This window comes from Peromyscus californicus, unplaced genomic scaffold (genome assembly GCF_007827085.1).
Source record: "Peromyscus californicus insignis strain IS unplaced genomic scaffold, ASM782708v3 Scaffold_4__1_contigs__length_199733344, whole genome shotgun sequence".
Lineage (NCBI taxonomy): Eukaryota > Metazoa > Chordata > Mammalia > Rodentia > Cricetidae > Peromyscus > Peromyscus californicus.
The window spans coordinates 76,090,132-76,109,661 of NW_026294562.1; the positions used below are offsets into that span (position 1 = coordinate 76,090,132).

The following is a 19,530-nucleotide window of genomic DNA, read 5'->3' on the forward strand; positions in this document are numbered from 1 at the left end:
CACTAATCCCTCACCATGGTTCCTCAGCCATCTACACATTTATCTCATTCAGGACTTTGCTTCAAAGGTCCGTTCTCAGTGAGGCTTTCCCTGACCACAATCACACAACAGTCACTCAAAACCACCTCCCCTCAGACCACTCCTTGGTATTTATGTCTAGTGGATGCTCTCATCTGGGGCTGTCTCTCTCACTAGTTCGAGGACAGAGGGGTTTGGTCTCTTTTGTGTGTGTATACACTCATGAATGTGTGTGTGCCATTGCACACACATGGAAGCTTGATGATAACTTGTAGGAGTCAGCGCTCTCTTTCTACCATGTAGGTTCCAGGTATTGAACTCAGGAACTCAGGTTGGCAGCAAGGGTCATTACCCTGTGAACTATCCTGCCAGGCTGACAACGGGCTTTGTCTGCTGTGTGTCCCTCAATGCCTGGCACAGAGGTGGTCATATGCATATTTGTTTTTAATTTTAGTTTTTGAGATAGAGTTTCACGTAGCCCAGGCTAGTCTTGTATTTGCTATGTAGACAAGCATGACCTTGCTCTCCTGGATTATAGGTGTGTGCTACCTCTCCTGGTTCCCAAGCTTTTGTTTGTTTTAACTGAGACATGTACCTAAAAGTTATGTATACTAGTGGGGTGCCATTCTTCCAAGCATTCTGGCCAACTGTAAGTAGGATTATCTTGCTTTTGTTAGGAGAAACACACACACACACACACACACACACACACACACACACAGTGACAGGGCGCCCTCTGGAGTTCATCATGAGGTAACTGCTGTCTGTACACATGCAGAAAAATGATTTTGTTTGTTTGAGAGAGAGAGAGAGAGAGAGAGAGAGAGAGAGAGAGAGAGAGAGAGAGGCCCACACAGGCCTAGAATTTACTATGTAGCCAACTCTGGCCTCAGATCACAGCAATCCTCCTGCCTCAGCTTCCTGAGTGCTGGAACTACAGCTGTAAAGCACCATGCCTGGCATGCACTAAGGCCTGAGATGTTAACGCACCTCCCTCTAGCAGCAGCAATTCAGGTTGTTTAACTTCCCTAGACTGGCTTTTCAACAACAAAAATGGTTTCACACGGAGCTAGAGAGATGACTCAGCAGTTAAGCGTACTTGCTGCTCCACCAGAGGACCCGGTTGGGATCCCAGCTCTCATATCAGGCAATTTACAGACACCTGTAACTCCAGCTTCAAAGGACTTGACACCCCTCTCCTCCCTCACCCCTTACTGTCTTTGGCCACCAGCACACGCGCGCGTGCGTGCACGCGCACACACACACACACACACACACACACACACACACAAATAAAATAAATATTTTTTAAATGGTAGTGTGGTGGTTTGAATGAAAATGGCCCTCATAGGCGTTTAGGGAGTGGTATTATTAGGTGGTGTGGCCTTGTTGGAGTAGGTGTGGTGTTGTTGGAGGAAGTGTGTCACTGGGGGTGGGCTATGAAGTCTCAAAGCTCAAGTCAGGCCTAGTATGTCTCATGTTCTTCTGCTGCCTATGGGTCCAGATGTAGAACTCTCAGCTACCTCTCCAGCACCACATCTGTCTGTGCGCCACCATGCTTCCCTCCATGATAATAATGGACTAAAACCTCTGAACCTGTAAACCAGCCCCAGTGAAATATTTTCCTTTATAAGAGTCTCTGTGGTCATGATGTCTCTGAACAGCAATAGAACACTTAGACAGGTGGGTTTTGTTTTGTTTGTTTGTTTACATGTTTTGTTTTGGGACAAAGTTTCACTATGTAACCCTGGCTGGCCCAGAACTCACAGAGATCTCACTATTCTGCCTCCTGGGCACTGGGATTAAAAGTGTGTGCCACCATGCCCAGCAAAAAACAAAACAAAAAAACAAAACTGGTTTTGTAATAGGTAAACTACATAATTAAAAATATATTAGTGGGACTGGAGAGACGGCTACACACACACACACACACACACACACACACACACACACACACACGCACACACACTTTTAAAAAAAAATTGCTACAGGCCTAAGTATCTCTGGGACTTGTTATACAGAACTTGAACTCTTGATCTTCCTGCCTCAGTTCCCTGAGTGCGGAGATGACGGGCATGCATGACCTGCCTGGCCAGAGCCCTTGTTTGTGAAATTTCTTTGTTCTCCAATCTCCACGCCCAGGTTTTACCTTTGCAGTCTTAGATTATGTTAGTCATTTTTGGTCACTGTTGCAAATCACCTGAGTAGGATAAAGAAAGGTACTTAAGGGAGCCACCAGGATGGCTCAGCACTGGCCACCAAGCTTGAAGAACTGAGTTTGGTCCCCTGGACCCACATAGTGGAAGGAGTAAAAACAGAAAGGAGCCAGTGACAAGATATGCCCTCCAAGCCCCGCCCCCCAGTGACTGACTTCCTCTGGCCTAGGCCCCACTTCCTAGTTTATACCCCCAATGCCATCAAGTTATGAATTCATGCTTGGATTAATCTATTGATTAGACCACAGCCCTCATGGTCCAATAACTTTGCAATAACCAGATCCATCTGCTGGGGCCTACATGCTCAACACACAAGCCTTTGGGGGACATTTCATATCCAGACTAATATCCGCACACATGACCGACCACAAATGGAAGATGAGGTGGAATGGTTGTCTTGGTGACAAATAAAGGGGACAGAGGTTTGTAGATGCTGAAGAAGCAAAGTCACAAAGTTACCCTAGGGGACCACATGCGTCACTCATTCAGGGTCACCTGGGCTTGTCAGTCTGAGTCCACTCACTGGCCAAGGCAATTGCACAACTTCTTTGTACTGATCCAAGTGACCATTGCTCGCAAGTACCAATGTCCTATCCACAGGGAACTACCCCAGAGAATCCTACCTCTGAAAATGCTGTGGGATGAAAAGCTGGGCAGAATCCTCAGGTCTGCCAGGCCAGGCCTGGGTTTGTATCCTTACTATGTTGCTTCCCAGATGATGTGTAACAGGGCCCCAGTATGGTAATATTTTATTTGTGCTGAAATGTGGTGATATTTTATTTGCATGTTAATAAATAAAGTTTGCCTGGAGATCAGAGGAAATAACAAAGCCATTTTAAGTAAACACAAAAGTCAGGCAGTGGTAGCACATGCCCTTAATCTTATCACTTAGCAGGCAAGGTCTCTGTGTGTTCAAGGCCACACTAGGGAATAGAGCCAAGTGTGGTGACACACGCCTTTAATCCCAGTACCAACCATAGAGACCTGGAGGTCTGTACAGACAGACAGACAGTAACAGAGCTGTGTAGGAAGAGGAAGTGAGGTAGCTGGGTTAAAATAGCCAATGAGAGGGCAGAACAGCAAGGCAATAAAAGCCTGGGTAGACAGGAAGTTGTGCCATTTGGAAGCTGCAGAGCTGGTGAGGGAGCGGCTGGTGGCTCTCACTGCTTCCCTGATCTAAGGCTTTCACTCCTATATTTGGCTCCATGTTTTTTATTTAATAAGACCATTTAGAAATTCGTCTATACCCCAGACCTTAGGACAACTAACTTCTATGAATCAGGCTATAAAACTCATCATGTAAACAATACAACCTGTCAAAACTAAAACAAAGGCCTAACCCATCAAAGTCCATAGTTCTGGGAAAGTCTCTAAATGTTCTAAACTTGCTTTTTGGCTTCTGTAGTTCTGCTTCTGGCTAACTGTTCTTGTTAACTGAGGTGTGCCAACCCAGATCATGTTTTTTTTTTAATGCTTAAAAGTTCACCTGTAGAAAGGCTCTGGGATGCAGTGGAATCCTGAACACCCCTGTACTCACTTTCGGGCAATAACGACATTCTATTGACTTAAACCCACGTCTGAGCAGTGTTCTCTGGTGATTACCCCACAAGAGATGATACCACACAACACTGTGTACCTTCAGGGCCCTCAGTTTTTGTCTATTGCAAAAATGGAAACAGAGGTGGGTACAGGGGTACATGCCTAGAAGCCAGGACTCTGGAAGCCGAAGTGAAAGGATCACGCTGAGTTCAAAGACAGCCTGAGCTACAGTGAGTTCAGGACAGGGTGGGTTACAGAGTGGGACCACTCTCCAACAAAACAGGGAACTGAGAGATGGCTCAGCGGATATAGGGTCTTCCTGACAGTTCCTGCAAAGACCACTTACCTCCACACAGTGCTGGAACACACACATACACACACAGAGACACATATACACACCACACAACCACACACATACATATACAACATTCCACACACATACACACAACACACACATATATACATAGCATACCCCCACACACACAATACATAAATAAATTAAACATGGCCATAATGATTGCAGGCTTAATGTAAGCTTGGGCTACATAATAAGATCCTGTCTTAAAAAAAACAAACATAGAGCCAGGCAGTGGTGGCACATACCTTTAATCCCAGGACTCAGGAGGCAGAGGCAGGTGGGTCTCTATTTTGAGGACAGTCTGGTCTACATAGTGAGTTCCAGGACAACCAGGGATACACAGTGAAACCCTGTCCTGAAAAACCAAAATAAATAAATAAATAGATAGGTAGGTAGGTAGATAGATAGATAGATAGATAGATAGATAGATAGATAGATAGATGAGAATAAAAAGTAGAGGCACTGGAGATGCAGCTCAGTTGATAAGAACGCTTGTCCAGAATACAAAAGACCCCTCTAAACCAAACAAAAACTAGTTAAAGGAAGCAATGCCCTTTCCAGGGGCTGCTGGGAAGACTCTCTTTTTTTTTTTCCTCTGAGCTCTCTTGTTGTCCAGGCAAGTTTCAAACTTGATATGTCGCTAAGTCTAGCCTTGAACTCCTGATCCTCTGTGAGCACTTGACCTCCCAAGTGCTGGGATTACAGGTGTGTGTCCCCACACCCAGCTGGCTGCTGTGAATACTAAATGAGAAGATGAATACACGGAAAAATGTTTGCCTCTTCATTTGTGCTTAGCAAACTGGACAGATAACTGTACAAGAGGGTTTACTCACGGGGCAATGCTAGTCCACGGACCGTGCTAGGACAAGAGGGTTTACTCACGGGGCACTGCTCGTCCACGGACCGTGCTAGGACAAGAGGGTTTACTCACGGGGCACTGCTCGTCCACGGACCGTGCTAGGACAAGAGGGTTTACTCACGGGGCACTGCTCGTCCACGGACCGTGCTAGGACAAGAGGGTTTACTCACGGGGCACTGCTCGTCCACGGACCGTGCTAGGACAAGAGGGGGTGAAAGAGCAGCCCTGCCCTGTGCAGTTCACACACTGCATGGCAGTTTGACAACTTGACATCCTGCAGGAGCGAAGAACTCTAAACCAGAGGCAGGAGGTCAGCCTCAAGCTAGAGACTAGCCTGGCCTGCATAGTGAGACCCTGTTTCAAATACAGAATTACAAATTTTAATTGAGACGGGAAAGTCCAAAGAACAAGAAAACAGCAGGCCGGCCTGGTCTAGTCACTGTTTAACTTCCCAGGTGCGGACAGATTTAACACAACCGTTTGGGTTTTTTCCCTGTGAGATAGGAGACTCCTTCAAGTGTGCCATATGCTGAGGAGCCGCAAAGGCCTTCACACGTGACTCTCTCATCTTGCCATCATGCTACCTCCCAAACAGAAACTATGATCCCCAATTTACCGATGTGGCAAGGAGGGGCAGGGATGGTCTCTCATTTCCCCAAGGTCACAGCTTGATTGCCTTGAGTGTAGAGGTGGGAGAGCATGCTCACATGGCCCCACAGCCTTAAAGACCAAAGACAGGAGGAGGTGCAGGAGATCTAGCTGGGGAGCAGCAGGGGGTCAGCAGAGTGGAGGGGGTGGAAAGGGCTATGGGCCCAAGTATGACCAAAATACACTATACATTCAAGAACTGTCCTTTGAAACACATTGTTGTGTGTAACTAATCCGTCTTAAGAAAACCCTAAAACAATCCAAAGCTTTTGCTTCCACGTCTATTGTTTGACCACTGTACCATTTCTATTTTTTATAAATTCTAATATACTTTACTTTTCTAAATTACATTTTACTGTGTGTGTGTGTGTGTGTGTGTGTGTGTGTGTGTGTGTGTGTGTGTAACAAGCTTTCTCTTGGGCCACACACCAGCTCCAAAACCATGACATGGAGACTTATTCTTTGCTATGAATGCACAGCCTTAGCTTAGACTCATTTCTTGCTAGCTCTTTTTTTTTTTTTTTTTTTTTTTTTTTTTGGTTTTTCAAGACAGGGTTTCTCTGTGTAGCTTTGCGCCTTTCCTGGAACTCACTTGGCAGTCCAGGCTGGCCTCGAACTCACAGAGATCCACCTGCCTCTGCCTCCCGAGTGCTGGGATTAAAGGCGTGCGCCACCACCGCCCGGCCTCTTGCTAGTTCTTATAACTTCATTTAACCTGTCTCTCTTCACCTACCCTTTCCTCAGGCCTGTTCACCTTTCTTTCATTCTCTGTGTCCTGCTTGCACTGCTTCCTCCATGTCTGTCTGTCTGGCAGCTACCTGGCTGGCTGGCCCTGGGCATCTCCCCTTCTTTCTCCCCAGTTCTCCTCTCCTTGGCCTGAGCCTGGACTCCTCCTCCTATTTACTCTCTGCCTGCCAACCCCACCTATCCGTCTACGCCGAGCTATTAGACCAATCAGGTGCCTTAGAGAGGCAAAGCAACACACCTTTACATAATTAAACAAATGCAATATTGACAAATGTAACACATCTTTTGCCTAGTTAAAGTAATATTCCACAACATCTGTGGATGTGTATAAGTGTTTATATGTAGGTGTGCATCCATGTATGTGGGTGTGAGTTTATATGCATTTGTGTGTGTGTGTGTGTGTGCGTGCGCGCGCGTGCCCAAGCATGTGTGGACCCCTGTGGAAGTAACTCTGTCCTTCCACTGCTTCTGTCCTGGAGATCAAACTCAAGTCCTCAGGCTTGGTGGCCAGTACCTTTACCCTTGAGCTTTCTTTCTGGTCCAAATTTTCCTCTTTTTAAAACGTTGAGGACTGGAGAGATATTCAGAGATTTAAGAATGCTGCCTGCTCTTCCCGAGGACCAAGGTTCAGATGCCAGCATCTCTATGGATACTGTCACTCCAGTTCCACTTACATACATGTGGGCAAAACACACCTACACACAAAATAAAAATCAATCTATTTCTTAAAAAGATGAAAGCAGGGTGCTGTGCACACCTTTACCCCCAGAATCCAGGAGGCAGAAGTAGGTGAATCTCTGTGAGTTCAAGGTCAGCCTGGGCTATACATTGAGACCATGCCTCCAAAAAAAAAAAGAAAACCACACAAAAGAAAACGAAAAATTTCACGTCCTCAAATCCATAATGTCATCTACATGTTCTTCTGAAGTTCATTGGCTTCTCTCAACAAGTGTCTCAGGCAGGCTCAGTGAGTAACCTCTGAAGCAGACCTCTAGATTCTAATTCTGTTCCACTCTGATCTAGTGGTGACCTTGAGTAGGACACATCTGTACCTCATATTCTTTCTTTTTAAAAATACCTTTTTTTAAAGCCAGGCGGCAGTGGCGCACACCTTTAATCCCAGCACTCAGGAGGCAGAGGCAGGTGGATCTCTGAGTTCAAGGCCAGCCTGGTCCACAAAGCGAGTTCTAAGACAAGCAGGGCTACACAGAGAAATTGTTTCATTATCTTTGTGTATGTGTGAATGTCTGAGGGCATGACACATGTGTATGAAGAAGCCAGAGGAGAGTCTTAAATCTCCTGGAGCTAGAGTTATAGGAACATTTGAGCCACCAAGTGGGAGCTGAGAAATAAATCTGTGTCCTCTGAAAGAACAGCAAACACCCTTGTACCAATTGAGTCATCTGCCCAGCCCCCCACACCTCATGTTCTTTTTTTTTTTTTTTTTTTTTTTGGTTTTTCGAGACAGGGTTTCTCTGTGTAGCTTTGATACCTGTCCTGGAACTCACTCTGTAGACCAGGCTGGCCTCGAACTCACAGAGATCTGCCTGGCTCTGCCTCCTGAGTGCTGGGATCAAAGGCGTACGCCACCACTGCCCAGCTCACCTCATGTTCTTATACAGTGAAAACAGAAGTCTAATTCGTAACATTTTTATGAGAATTAAAATAGCTCTTACACAAAAATGTCTTAGAGTGTTGCTACTAAAGCTATAACTCTTATTTGTAAAGTTATAATCTGGGGCTAGTGAGTTGGCTTAGTGGGTAAAAGTATTTGCTGTGAAAAAAAAATTTTTTTTTCCCAAGACAGGGTTTCTTTGGGTTCTAGCCTTGGCTGTCCTAGAACTCACTATGTAGACCAGGCTGGCTTTAAACTCCCAGACCTCAACCTGCTTCTGCCTCCCAAGTGTTGGGACTAAAGGTATACACCGCCCAACAATTAAATCTTAATTTTTTTGTTTGTTTTGTTTTTTGAGATAGGGTTTCTCTGTGTAGCCCGGGCTGTCCTGTAACTCACTGCGTAGACCAGGATAGTCTTGAACTCACAGAGATCCTCCTACGTCTGCCTCCCAAGTGCTGGGATTAAAGGCGTGCACCACCACTGCCTGGCTGCTGTGAAAATCTTGACAGCTTCAGTTAGATTCCATGAATCCATTAAAAGTGGAAGAAGAGAACCAATTACACCAAGTTGTCCTTGGACACCCCACACATCATCAAATACAACAATAAAAGATTTATTTATTTCTATTTGTATGTGTAGGCGCGTTTTGCCTGCATATGACTGTGCACTATATGTGTCCCGGTGTTCTCCGTAGCCAGAATAGATCAGATCCCCTGGAAACTGGAATTACAGATGTTTGTTAGCTAGCTACCGTGTGGGTGATGAGAACCAAACTTAGGTCCTCTGCAAGACTAGCAAACGCTCTTAAACACTGACCCATCTCTCCAGCCCTATTTTGGTGTGTGTGTGTGTGTGTGTGTGTGTGTGTGTGTGTGTGTGTGTGTGTGTTTGAGACAAGGTCTCACTGTGTAGCCCAGGCTGGCCTGGATGGTCATCATCTTCTACTTCAGCTTTCCAAGTGCTGGGATTACAGGCATGAAGCCACTACTCTGGGTCTAGCATTTACAATTTTAGTAGTTATTGGTTTCCTTCCTGAATCTATCATGAATTCTCACATCCATTAACTTGAAGAAATATGACATCTTAGCACAGGTAAGCTATTCTGTTGCATTAATAAATTAACTTGCAAGGGGACAGCAACTCATCACTGGCAACTAATGGCCAAAATAGTCAGTACCCAAACCTGTGCAGTCCATGTGAAATTTCACAACACCGATGTTGCAATTTGCTTACGTAATGATAGTATTTACTTTGTGATATCCCTTTTCTTCCCCCAATTCTCCCCTTAAAGTGTTTTCTTACCCTAGACTGGCCTTGTGTCCTGTCATATGACGCTAGCACTACTCTGACCTTCCTGGGGGTTAGCCAAGGGTCAGGGCTTCCTTCTGCAAGTAAGCTAGCCTTTGGTAAAGCCACTCCAAAGCAACAAACTTCCGCCAGCCACTTCCAAGACTAGGTGCACCTATATGAGGGGACTGTAATACCAGCACTTGGGAAACTGAGGCAGACGGATAGACGCGAGTTCGAGGCCACCCTGGTCTACATAGAGAAGCGCGTTCCAGGCCAGTTACAAAAGGCTCACGTGACGATCTCGCGGGGACCGGTTATGCAAGCAGACGGTTAATTTGTAATTTACCTTCCCGGAGTAAAGGAAGCCCGCCCCTCGGTACCGGAGCCGTCATTGGGTGATGCGGCTGTCAATCACGCCGTATATAAATAGAGGCCGCGCGGCGCTCGGCCCGGCAGCGTGGCTGGCGTCCTCCGGTCCGACACGTGTGGCACACCATCTCCTCCGGGAACCTCTGCCTGCTGTGGCAAGTAGGCTCGCCTGCAGGTACCGGGCCTCCCCCGCAGGCGGCACGATGGCGGAAGCGGCGGCAGGCGCCAGCGGAGAGGCCATGGCGGCGCTGGTGGCGGCGGAAGGGTCCTTCGGCCCGGCGGGCCGGAGTTTCTGCAACTACCGGCCGTTCGAGCCCCAGACACTGGGCTTCAGCCCGAGCTGGCGGCTGACGAGCTTCTCTGGCATGAAGGGCTGAGGCTGCAAGGTCCCCCAGGAGACTCTGCTCAAGCTCCTGGAGGGACTGACGCGGCCCGCGCTGCAGCCCCCGCTCGCCGCGGGTCTGGTCGGGGGTCCGGAAGAGACGGTGCAGGAAGGGGGCCTGGCCGCCAGGCCGGGCCCCAGCTCAGCCCTCCCCTCGCTGAGCATTGGGATGGACTCCTGCGTCATCCCCCTGAGGCACGGCGGCCTGTCGCTGGTGCAGACCACCGACTTCTTTTACCCCTTGGTGGAAGACCCCTACATGATGGGGCGCATAGCCTGTGCCAATGTGCTCAGTGACCTCTACGCCATGGGCATCACCGAGTGCGACAACATGTTGATGTTACTCAGTGTCAGCCAGAGCATGAGTGACAAGGAACGAGAGAAAGTGACGCCGCTCATGATCAAAGGCTTCCGTGATGCTGCAGAGGAGGGAGGGACTGCAGTGACGGGTGGACAGACGGTGGTCAACCCCTGGATTATCATCGGCGGGGTGGCCACTGTGGTGTGTCAGCAGAACGAATTCATAATGCCTGATAGTGCGGTGGTAGGAGACGTGCTGGTGCTGACCAAACCTTTGGGAACCCAGGTTGCCGCCAATGCCCACCAATGGCTGGATAATCCTGAGAAGTGGAATAAGATCAAGATGGTGGTTTCCAGAGAGGAAGTAGAGTTGGCCTATCAGGAAGCTATGTTCAACATGGCTACTCTAAACAGAACTGCTGCTGGGTTGATGCACACATTTAATGCCCACGCAGCCACAGATATCACAGGCTTTGGCATTTTAGGACACTCTCAGAACCTCGCAAAACAACAGAAAAATGAAGTGTCCTTTGTCATTCATAACCTGCCAATCATTGCCAAGATGGCTGCCATCAGCAAAGCCAGTGGGCGCTTTGGCCTCCTCCAGGGAACATCAGCTGAAACCTCTGGGGGGTTACTGATTTGTCTGCCAAGAGAACAGGCGGCCCGCTTTTGTTCGGAGATCAAATCTTCCAAGTATGGAGAGGGTCACCAAGCATGGATCGTCGGCATCGTGGAGAAGGGAAACCGGACAGCCCGTATCATTGACAAGCCTCGCGTTATTGAAGTTCTACCTCGGGGAGCCGCGCCTGCTGCTGCTGCTGCTGCTCCTGCTCCTGAAAATTCCAACGCCGCCGCTGAGCCTAGTTTATGAAATGGAATAATAGCAGAAGTTGTTGAGGACTCAGAGCCATTCCACGAGCTCACGGACTGTTGCCCAGGGTTGGTTTTAAGACCTTTGCAAAGGCTCTCTGCGTAGTGCCTCCAGGTGCCCTTGCTAGTTCCATCCAAAGCTGCCTGTATGTACATCTAGGGCCATAAGTAGCATTGGGGGAATGTGTGTTCATCTGTTGAGTGATTGAGGAGCAGGAAGCCTTTTCCCAAAGCACGATGAGACTATTCCAGGTTGAGGGATTTTTTTCTTTGCACTGAGTTGATTGATTTCTGCACAGGGAGTAAAGATTATTAAGATTACATACGGAAAAAGTAAACTGCAACATGAAAAGAAATTAGAGTTTGGACCAATATATTGATAAGTCTAAATTGTTAGAACTCTTACTGATTCATTGTCAAATTCGTTATTAATTTTTCTGAGAAATCGCCTCTTTTCCTGTTCTGGACAAGAGTTGAGCAACTTGTCCGACTAGGAAAGGAAGACGCAGTCCCCTGCCTTGGTCTCTGTTAATGATGTCTCCTCCTCTAACTCCCACTAAGGACTGGAAGAGACTGAACAAGTCTCAGAGCCAGGTGATGGTGGTCATTAATATACTAAATCTTATGCTGAAAATTCCCGGAGATTTAGTTAATAAAGAAAATTTCTTACAGCTAAATAAAAGGGACTTCATTGAAAAACTCTTGTGGCTCATGTTTGATTTTGTGGGTCAGTTTTTGTTTTGTTTCCGGCAGGTTCTCATGTAGTGGAGGATGGCCTTGAACTCCTGTGTGCTGAGTCCAGGTGTGTGCGGCCAAGCCTAGCTGGAATTCTGAATCTTTGGATCCCTTGATGTTTGGAACCTACAAAATAGAAAGTGGATGTTGTCCTGCCCCAGAGCCTGGGTATTTGAGTTTGCTTGTCCCCAAGTGGTGACAGAAGAGGACTTGGAATAGATGTAAACTCCAGGGATTACAAGGTAGACAGGAAATAGGGAAAAAAAAAAAAGTGGGCAGTGTTTAAAAGCTAGGAAGATAGATAGCAAAACTGGCTTAGCAGAATAAAGAGGCCTTCTGAAAGTGGGGGGGTACTAACAGGAAATAGCTCTGGAAGGATTCAGCAAGGTGGAGGCAAGGCGTTGGCATGGGAAGAGACCTGGCTAAAAGCTTATACACAGCAATTAATGGCCTCACACTTTGTGGCACCCTGCCCCCACACTCGGAGATCGGTGACTACCTTTATCTTTGGGAGGAAAAAAGCCAGGAACACCAAGTACAGCAGTAGACAGCCTGATGTCCTTGCCTAGCATACTTGAAACCCTGGGTTCAGTCCCTAGCACCAAATAAGCCTGCTGGTGTAACCAGCACTTGGGAGATAGAAGCAGAAGGAGCAGAAGTCAAGGTCATCTTTGGTTATATAGTAAACTCAAGGCTAGCCTAGGCTACATCTACATGAGACCCTGTCTCAACACCCCCCTACAAAAGAAAACTGAGCTAGGATTTGTTGGAGGGTGCCTAGCACACATAAGAGCTTTGGTTCAGTACACAGTGCTTTGGGGGTTGGGTGGTGATGTAAGGAGATAAGTTTTAAAACACTGGCCAGGGAGTTGTGTAATTCAGTGTTACAGTGGTGCGGCTTGGGCAAAGTCCTAGTTTAATCTACCACCAGAAAGGGTAACCTTGGCAAGAAGCTTAAGAGGACCCAGGTACCATCTAGTAGCTTGACAGTTGAAATACTCTGGAGAAGGTGACTATGTCCAGAACACAGTTGTTTAAATGCAAACGTGAAGCTCTTTATAAGTAAAAGCACTACCCTGAAATTTCCCAATACATTAAGACTTCAATGCCTGCCCACCCCCCCAACTGCCCCAACACACTTGACAGCATCTTGCTGTCTAACCGAGGCTTGTCTAGATCTTCCGGCTTTGGCCTCAAAGGTTTTCGATACCTTGTCTTCCTATCTGCTGAGAATGCAACTTTGTTCTTTCTTTTTGCAAGTTGCTTCCCTTTCAAGGACTAGCTGCTAGGCCAGCTCTATTACTGAGCTGCACTCCTTGGCTGCCCGTGTCTTTTGGTATTGTTTTAGGCAAGGTCTTGCTATGTAGCTGGATCTGGCCTGGAACTTGCTAGGTAGACCAGGCTGGTTTAGAGCTCAGAGATTCCCCTGCCGCTGCCTCTCCTGTGCCCGGATTAAATGTATGTGTCGCCACACCCAACTCATTCTTTTAGTTTTTCCTTTATTTTATTTTTATGTATGTAAGTGTTTTGCCTGCATGTATGTTTACATCACACACGTGCAGTGCCCCCCAGAGGCCAGAAGAGGGCTTTGAATCCCCTGGAACTGGAGTTAGAGATGGTTGTGGGTGCTGGGGATGGAACCTGGGCCCCTGCATGAGCAGCCAGTGCTGGTATAATGAGCCATCTCTCTGTCCCTCATTCTTTATTGTTGCTGGGTTTTTGTTTGTTTCTTTGTTTTCTTTTTTGAATCAGGGCCTCAATATATAGCCCTGGCTGTCCTGGAACTGACTCTGAAGCCCAGGCTGGCCTTGAACTCATAGAGATCCACCTGCCTCTGCCTCTCAGGTGCTGGGACGAAAGGCGTGCACCACCACTGCCCGGCTTATTCTTATTTTTAAATAAGAGCAATCAAGGATCACTAGGCATTTGAGGCAAGCTTCCAACTTGGGAAAAAAAAAAATTAAGGAAAAGACAGTTCAGAGAGAAGCAGGGGAAGAAGGAAAGTCCAGAAGGACGATTTCTCAGGGAAAGTGCTTGGGATCCGGAGACCTAAACACACAATACAGCAAGAGATGACGAGGTGGAAGAGGCTGGCAGAAAACAAAATCATGAAAAAGATGTGTGGTAGACAAGGAAAATATATGAAAATCAGTTGATCCGGGAGCTCCAGTAATAAGACAGGTGAAAGAAAGAAACTTGCCAGGCGGTGGTGGCACACGCCTTTAATCCCAGCACTCGGGAGGCAGAGCCAGGCGGATCTCTGTGAGTTCAAGGCCAGCCTGGTCTACAGAGCGAGATCCAGGAAAGGAGCAAAGCTACACAGAGAAACCCTGTCTCGGAAAAAAAAAAAAAAAATTATTCTCTGAAGGGGCTTGGGTGGGGGCTTGGGTGGGGGCTGGGGTGGGGTGGAGGCTGGGGTGGGGGTTGGAGTGGGGGCTGGGGTGAGGGCTGGGGGGGCTGGGGTGAGGGCTCAATGGGTAGAGCGCTGGGCCTCCCATGCATGAAGCCCTAGGTTTAATCCCCAGTTTTTTTAAAAAGGAAAAAAGTAAACTTTTGTTCTGGTGCAATGACTCTCGGCAGGTAAAAGCACTTAGCCCGATATCTTGAGTTCAAACCCTGTAATCCATGGAGGGAGGGGAGAACAGACTCTGAGAAGTTGTCCTCTGACCTGCACTTTGTGTGTGAACACATACACATCACACACACACACACACACACACACACACACACACACACACACACACACACAGTAAATATAAAGTAAAAATTTAAAAATAAAACAAAATTGTTCCCTAGTATATATATAAGCTTCAAGAGGACAGGGATGCTCATGCCTCAGACTGATCAGTACCTGGTTAGCATTCTGGAGGGAGAGGGGGGAGATGGAGGGAAGGGTGGGAGAAGAGGGAGTGGACCTTGAGGACCGTCACCCTTTTTCACATTGTCCTGGCTCTTATGTCTGGTGTCTCCTAGCAGTGGAAGCTGGTATCATTTATCTACACAACAAGTCTTTGGAGAAGAAATTCGAGTTGGGCCTGTTTTCCCACTCAAAGGGACTTTCTCTCTCCTGATTTATTGATGTGCATGAGTGGTTTGCCCGCATGTATGATGTGTACCACCTGTGTGCCTGGTGCCCATGTAGTCAGAAAAGGTGTCAGATCCCTTAGAACTGGAGTTACGAATGGATGTGAACCACCATGCAGGTGCTGGGAGCTGAACTGGGTCCTCTGCAAGCGCAGCAGTGCCTGACCACTGAGCCATCTCCCCAACCAGAGTAGCAGCATTAGTACTGCCTTACCTCAGCCTGAGTCGGGCCCCTGGCCTCTGAGGGCCTCAGTCTCACAGTTGTGACTTAGGTGCAGCCTGGCTGAGCATGATGGAACACACCTGTAATTCCAGCCCCCAGGAAGCTGAAGTGGGAGGAAATAACCTGTGCTACATAGTTTTTAAGGCTAACCTGGGCTACACAATGTGTTTAAGGCTAACCTGGGCTACATAGTGAGCCCGTTTCAGAATTTAAAAAGGAGTGGGAGGCAGTCATGGAGGAAACACAATGAGATACGCTCCAACATAAACTCATTAGATCCACTGAGTACCTGCTCTGAGCAAACTCTGGGTTCCAATAAACTCTGGTTTAGGTGTCTAGACGAAAAATTATGATGAAAGGTTAGAGTGCCATGAGAATTAGAAAGACAAAGGCTCAAATTCCTTTCTTGTTAAAATAAAATTTTCAATGATTTATTTTTATTTTCTGTACATTGGTGTTTTGCCTGCATGTATGTCTGTGTGAGGATGTCAGGTCCCTTGGAACTGGAGTTACAGACAGTTGTGAGCTGCCACGTGGGTGCTGGGAATTGAACTTGGGTTCTCTGGAAGAGCAGCCAGTGCAGTTCACAGCTGAACCATCTCTCCAGCTCATCCTTTCCTTTTAAAAATGTAGTGTGCAAAACTCAAGTCCAAGTGGATCAAAGACCTCAACATAAATCCAGTTACACTAAACTTGATAGAAGAGAAGGTAGGAAGTATTCTTGAATGCATTGGCACAGGAGATCACTTCCTAAATAAAACACCAGCAGCACAGACACTGAGCACAACAATTAATAAATGTACCTCTTGAAACTGAGAAGCTTTTGTAGGGCAAAAGACACAATCAATAAAACAGAAAGACAGCCTTCAGAATGGGAAAAGACCTTCACCAACCCCACATCTGACAGAAGACTGATCTCCAAAGTATATAAAGAACTCAAGAAACTAGACATCAAAATACCTAATAATCCAATTAAAAAATGGGCTAAAGAGCTAAACAGAGAATTCTCAAAAGAAGAATCACAAATGGCTGAAAGACATTTAAAGAAATGTTCAACATCCTTAGTCATCAGAGAAATGCAAAACAAAACAACTCTGAGATACCACCTTACACCTGTCAGAATGACTATGATCAAAAACACTAATGACAGTCTATGTTGGAGAGGATGCGGAGCAAAGGATACACTCCTCCACTGTTGGTGGGAATGCAAACTTGTACAACCACTGTGGAAACCAGTATGGTGGTTTCTCAGAAAATTGGGAATCCACCTCAAAACCCAGCCATACCACTCTTGGGCATATACCCAAGGAATGCTCAATCATACCACAAGGACATATGCTCAACTATGTTCATAGCAGCATTATTCATAATAGCCAGAACCTGGAAACAACCTAGATGCCCGTCAACTGAAGAATGGATTAAGAAAATGTGGTACATATACACAGTGGAGTACTACTCAACGGAGAAAAACAATGACAGCATGAAATTTGCAGACAAATGCATGGAACTAGAAAATATCATCCTGGGTGAGGTAACCCAAACCCAGAAGGACAAACATGGTATGTACTCACTCATTAGTGGATACTAGATATAAAGCAAAGAACAATCAGACTGCAACCCACAGAGCCAGGGAGGCTATATAGCAGGGGGGACCCTAGAATGACTGTGGCTTATAATGAGTTTTGGTTTTACTCAATTACTGGGTGAGCCTCAATGAAACATTTCATTATTAGGATAAGAATTAATACTGTATCAAACTGATAATAGAAAAATAAATAAATAAATAAATACATAATTTTTTTAAAAGTAGTGTGTGTTTTGTTGGTTGTTTTTGGTCTTTTGGGGGGTCTGCCACCCAGCTCCCAAATAAATCACATGGAGGCATATTATTACTTATAAATGTCCAGCCTTAGCTTGACTTCTTTCTTGCCAGCTTTCCTTAACTTAAAATTATTCTATCTACCTTTTACCTCTGGGCTTTTCCCATTCTCTTACTTCTGTAAATCTTATTATTACTCCATGGCTGGCTGTGTAGCTGGGTGGGCTGGCCCCTGGAGTCCTCCTCCTTCTCGGGCTACTTCTTTTTTCCCTTTCTCCCAAATTTCTCCCTCTATATATTCTCTTTGCCTGCCAGCCCCACCTATCCTTTCTCCTGCCTTGCTATTGGCTGTTCAGTTCTTTATTAGACCATCAGGTGTTTTAGACATGCACAGTAACACAGCTTCACAGAGTTAAACAAATGTAACATAAACAAAAGAAACACCTTAAAATAATGTTCTACAACTGTGTGTGTGTGTGTGTGTGTGTGTGTGTGTGTGTGTGTGTGTGTGCGCGCGCGCGCGCGTGCGCGCATGATCAAGAACACATGTATGGAGGTCAATCCTTCTGACCCAAACTCTTGCCTTTTTCTAGAGCATTTGGCTTTCCAGAGTGAGAAGCTTTTAAGCAGGGCTCTGTGGGATGGGCACGTTAGGATTGTGGAGAAGAGGATAGGCATCCAGATGGAGGAACTTTGTGAATAAAGGGAGGCAGGGAAGGTGTGGGATCTTCTGACTAGATTTCAGCATGTGTGGAGGGGGGACAGGGGTAGAATCACAGACCTCTAGGGTTATTGGAGTCCCCTCAGCCTGAAAGGGCTAAGCTAGAAATTCCTAAAGTCTCCATCCTTGGTTGTTGCTGAAAGTTTTCCTGTGTCCTAGCCGGCCGGTGGTCAGAACAAATCTCTCCCACTCTCATCCCCCAAGTAAATACACAAAGACTTATATTAATTAAAACTGCTCGGCCATTAGCTCAGGCTTACTACTGACGAGCTCTTACACTTAAACTCAGCCCATTTCTGTTACTCTATATGTCACCATGTTTTCCATGGCTTTACCTGTGTGCCATTACATGCTGCTCCCTGGACAGTGGGCTGCCATCTCCTCACTCAGCCTTCCTCTTCCCAGAATTCTCCTTGTCTGCTTATCCCGTCTATACTTCCTGCCTGGCTACTGGCAAATCAGCATTTTATTTATCAACCAATCAGAGCAACACATATTCACAGCATACAGGACATCCCACAGCACTTGGTCCTCCTGAAAAATTATAACAAGATTAATACAGTGGTGGATGTAGCTACGGATACATATTGTCCCATTCTACCCACCACACATGAAGGGTCCTTTGAGGCCACCTAGGCCAGATCCCTATGATCTGTAGAGGGAAACTGAGGCTAAGATTAGCAAAGATCTTCTCAAGGGCACTGGCAGTGGGTACCCAAGCCCTCAGCTCCTAGTATCCCAGCATACCCTATTGTCTCTGTCTCACTGGTCAGGGCAAGTCTTTCTGCTATCACATAATCTGCCTAGCCATAAACCTTCACCACTGTCTTCTCAAGCAGCTATTACCTCTTCCATTCCAGTTTCCCAGAGAGCCATACTGGGACCATTGGGGAAGGTGGCCAAACTCTTTTGAGAGCAGCAGAGAGAATGCAAGCATGTACATGCTTGCCTGACCCAAGCCAGACATCCTGTAAAATATTTATTGGCTTGTGCTAGAGAGTCACTCTTGGTTTGAAAAGATACAATTTCTTGGGAGGCTAGGTCTATAAAGGGCTATTGACAAGTGTGAACTGAAAGACAAGTCCAAATACATTGAGGCCCTAATTAAAGCAGGCAGGTTGGACTGCCAAGGTATATCTAAGGAGACTGGAGAAAACTGACTGGATATGGGGGAAGAGGGAAGAGCCTGGGAATAAGAGAACAGCTAATGAGGCCACGTGCACACTCATATCCATTCCCTCCCTGTAGGACTGGCCTTCTCTTCAGAGGATGCTACTGTGACAAAGGACCATGGATGTTTCTGCCAGATGCTTTTACAAGATGGCTCATCGTGGAAAAGCCCTTGCCACATAAGCCTATCAACCCGAGTTCAATTCCTGGGACCCACAGCAGCAAGAACCAACTCCATAAAGTTGTCCTCTGACCTCAAGATGCCCATTGCCACACAAACACACACACACACACACACACACACACACACACACACACACACACACACACACAGTAATAATACATTTAAAAGGTTCTTAAAAGATGCCTTACAGAAGCTCACAGGCAGAGTCTCCTGGGGAGAATGCAGAGGTGACCCTGACTCTCCTCACCAACCTCCAAAGGTTCCCTGAGCTCAGACTCTAAAAGCCTCATTTGTTACTCTTCCAAACCTGAGGCACACAGCATCCCTGTGAAGGGCTCTCCAAGGAGGTTCCAGTGAAGACTTGCAGTTTTGTTTTT

The 19,530-nt window shown here is 46.6% G+C and overlaps 2 protein-coding genes across 4 annotated transcripts in view; one reads left to right on the forward strand and one right to left on the reverse strand.

Moving 5' to 3' along the window:
• Window positions 1-9,753, reverse strand: part of Itgal (integrin subunit alpha L) — a 68,115-nt gene extending 58,362 nt beyond the window's left edge. For all 3 annotated transcript variants that reach the window (XM_052763358.1, XM_052763359.1, XM_052763356.1), the window contains exon 1: window positions 9,640-9,753. The gene's annotated coding sequence lies outside the window, so the exon portion shown is untranslated. The remainder of the gene's footprint in view (window positions 1-9,639) is intronic.
• Window positions 9,748-11,918, forward strand: Sephs2 (selenophosphate synthetase 2). Its single transcript, XM_052763360.1, has one exon. The coding sequence runs from the start codon at window positions 9,866-9,868 to the stop codon at window positions 11,216-11,218; it is 1,353 nt and encodes a 450-aa protein (XP_052619320.1). The 5' UTR covers window positions 9,748-9,865; the 3' UTR covers window positions 11,219-11,918.
• Window positions 11,919-19,530: the final 7,612 nt, after the last annotated feature.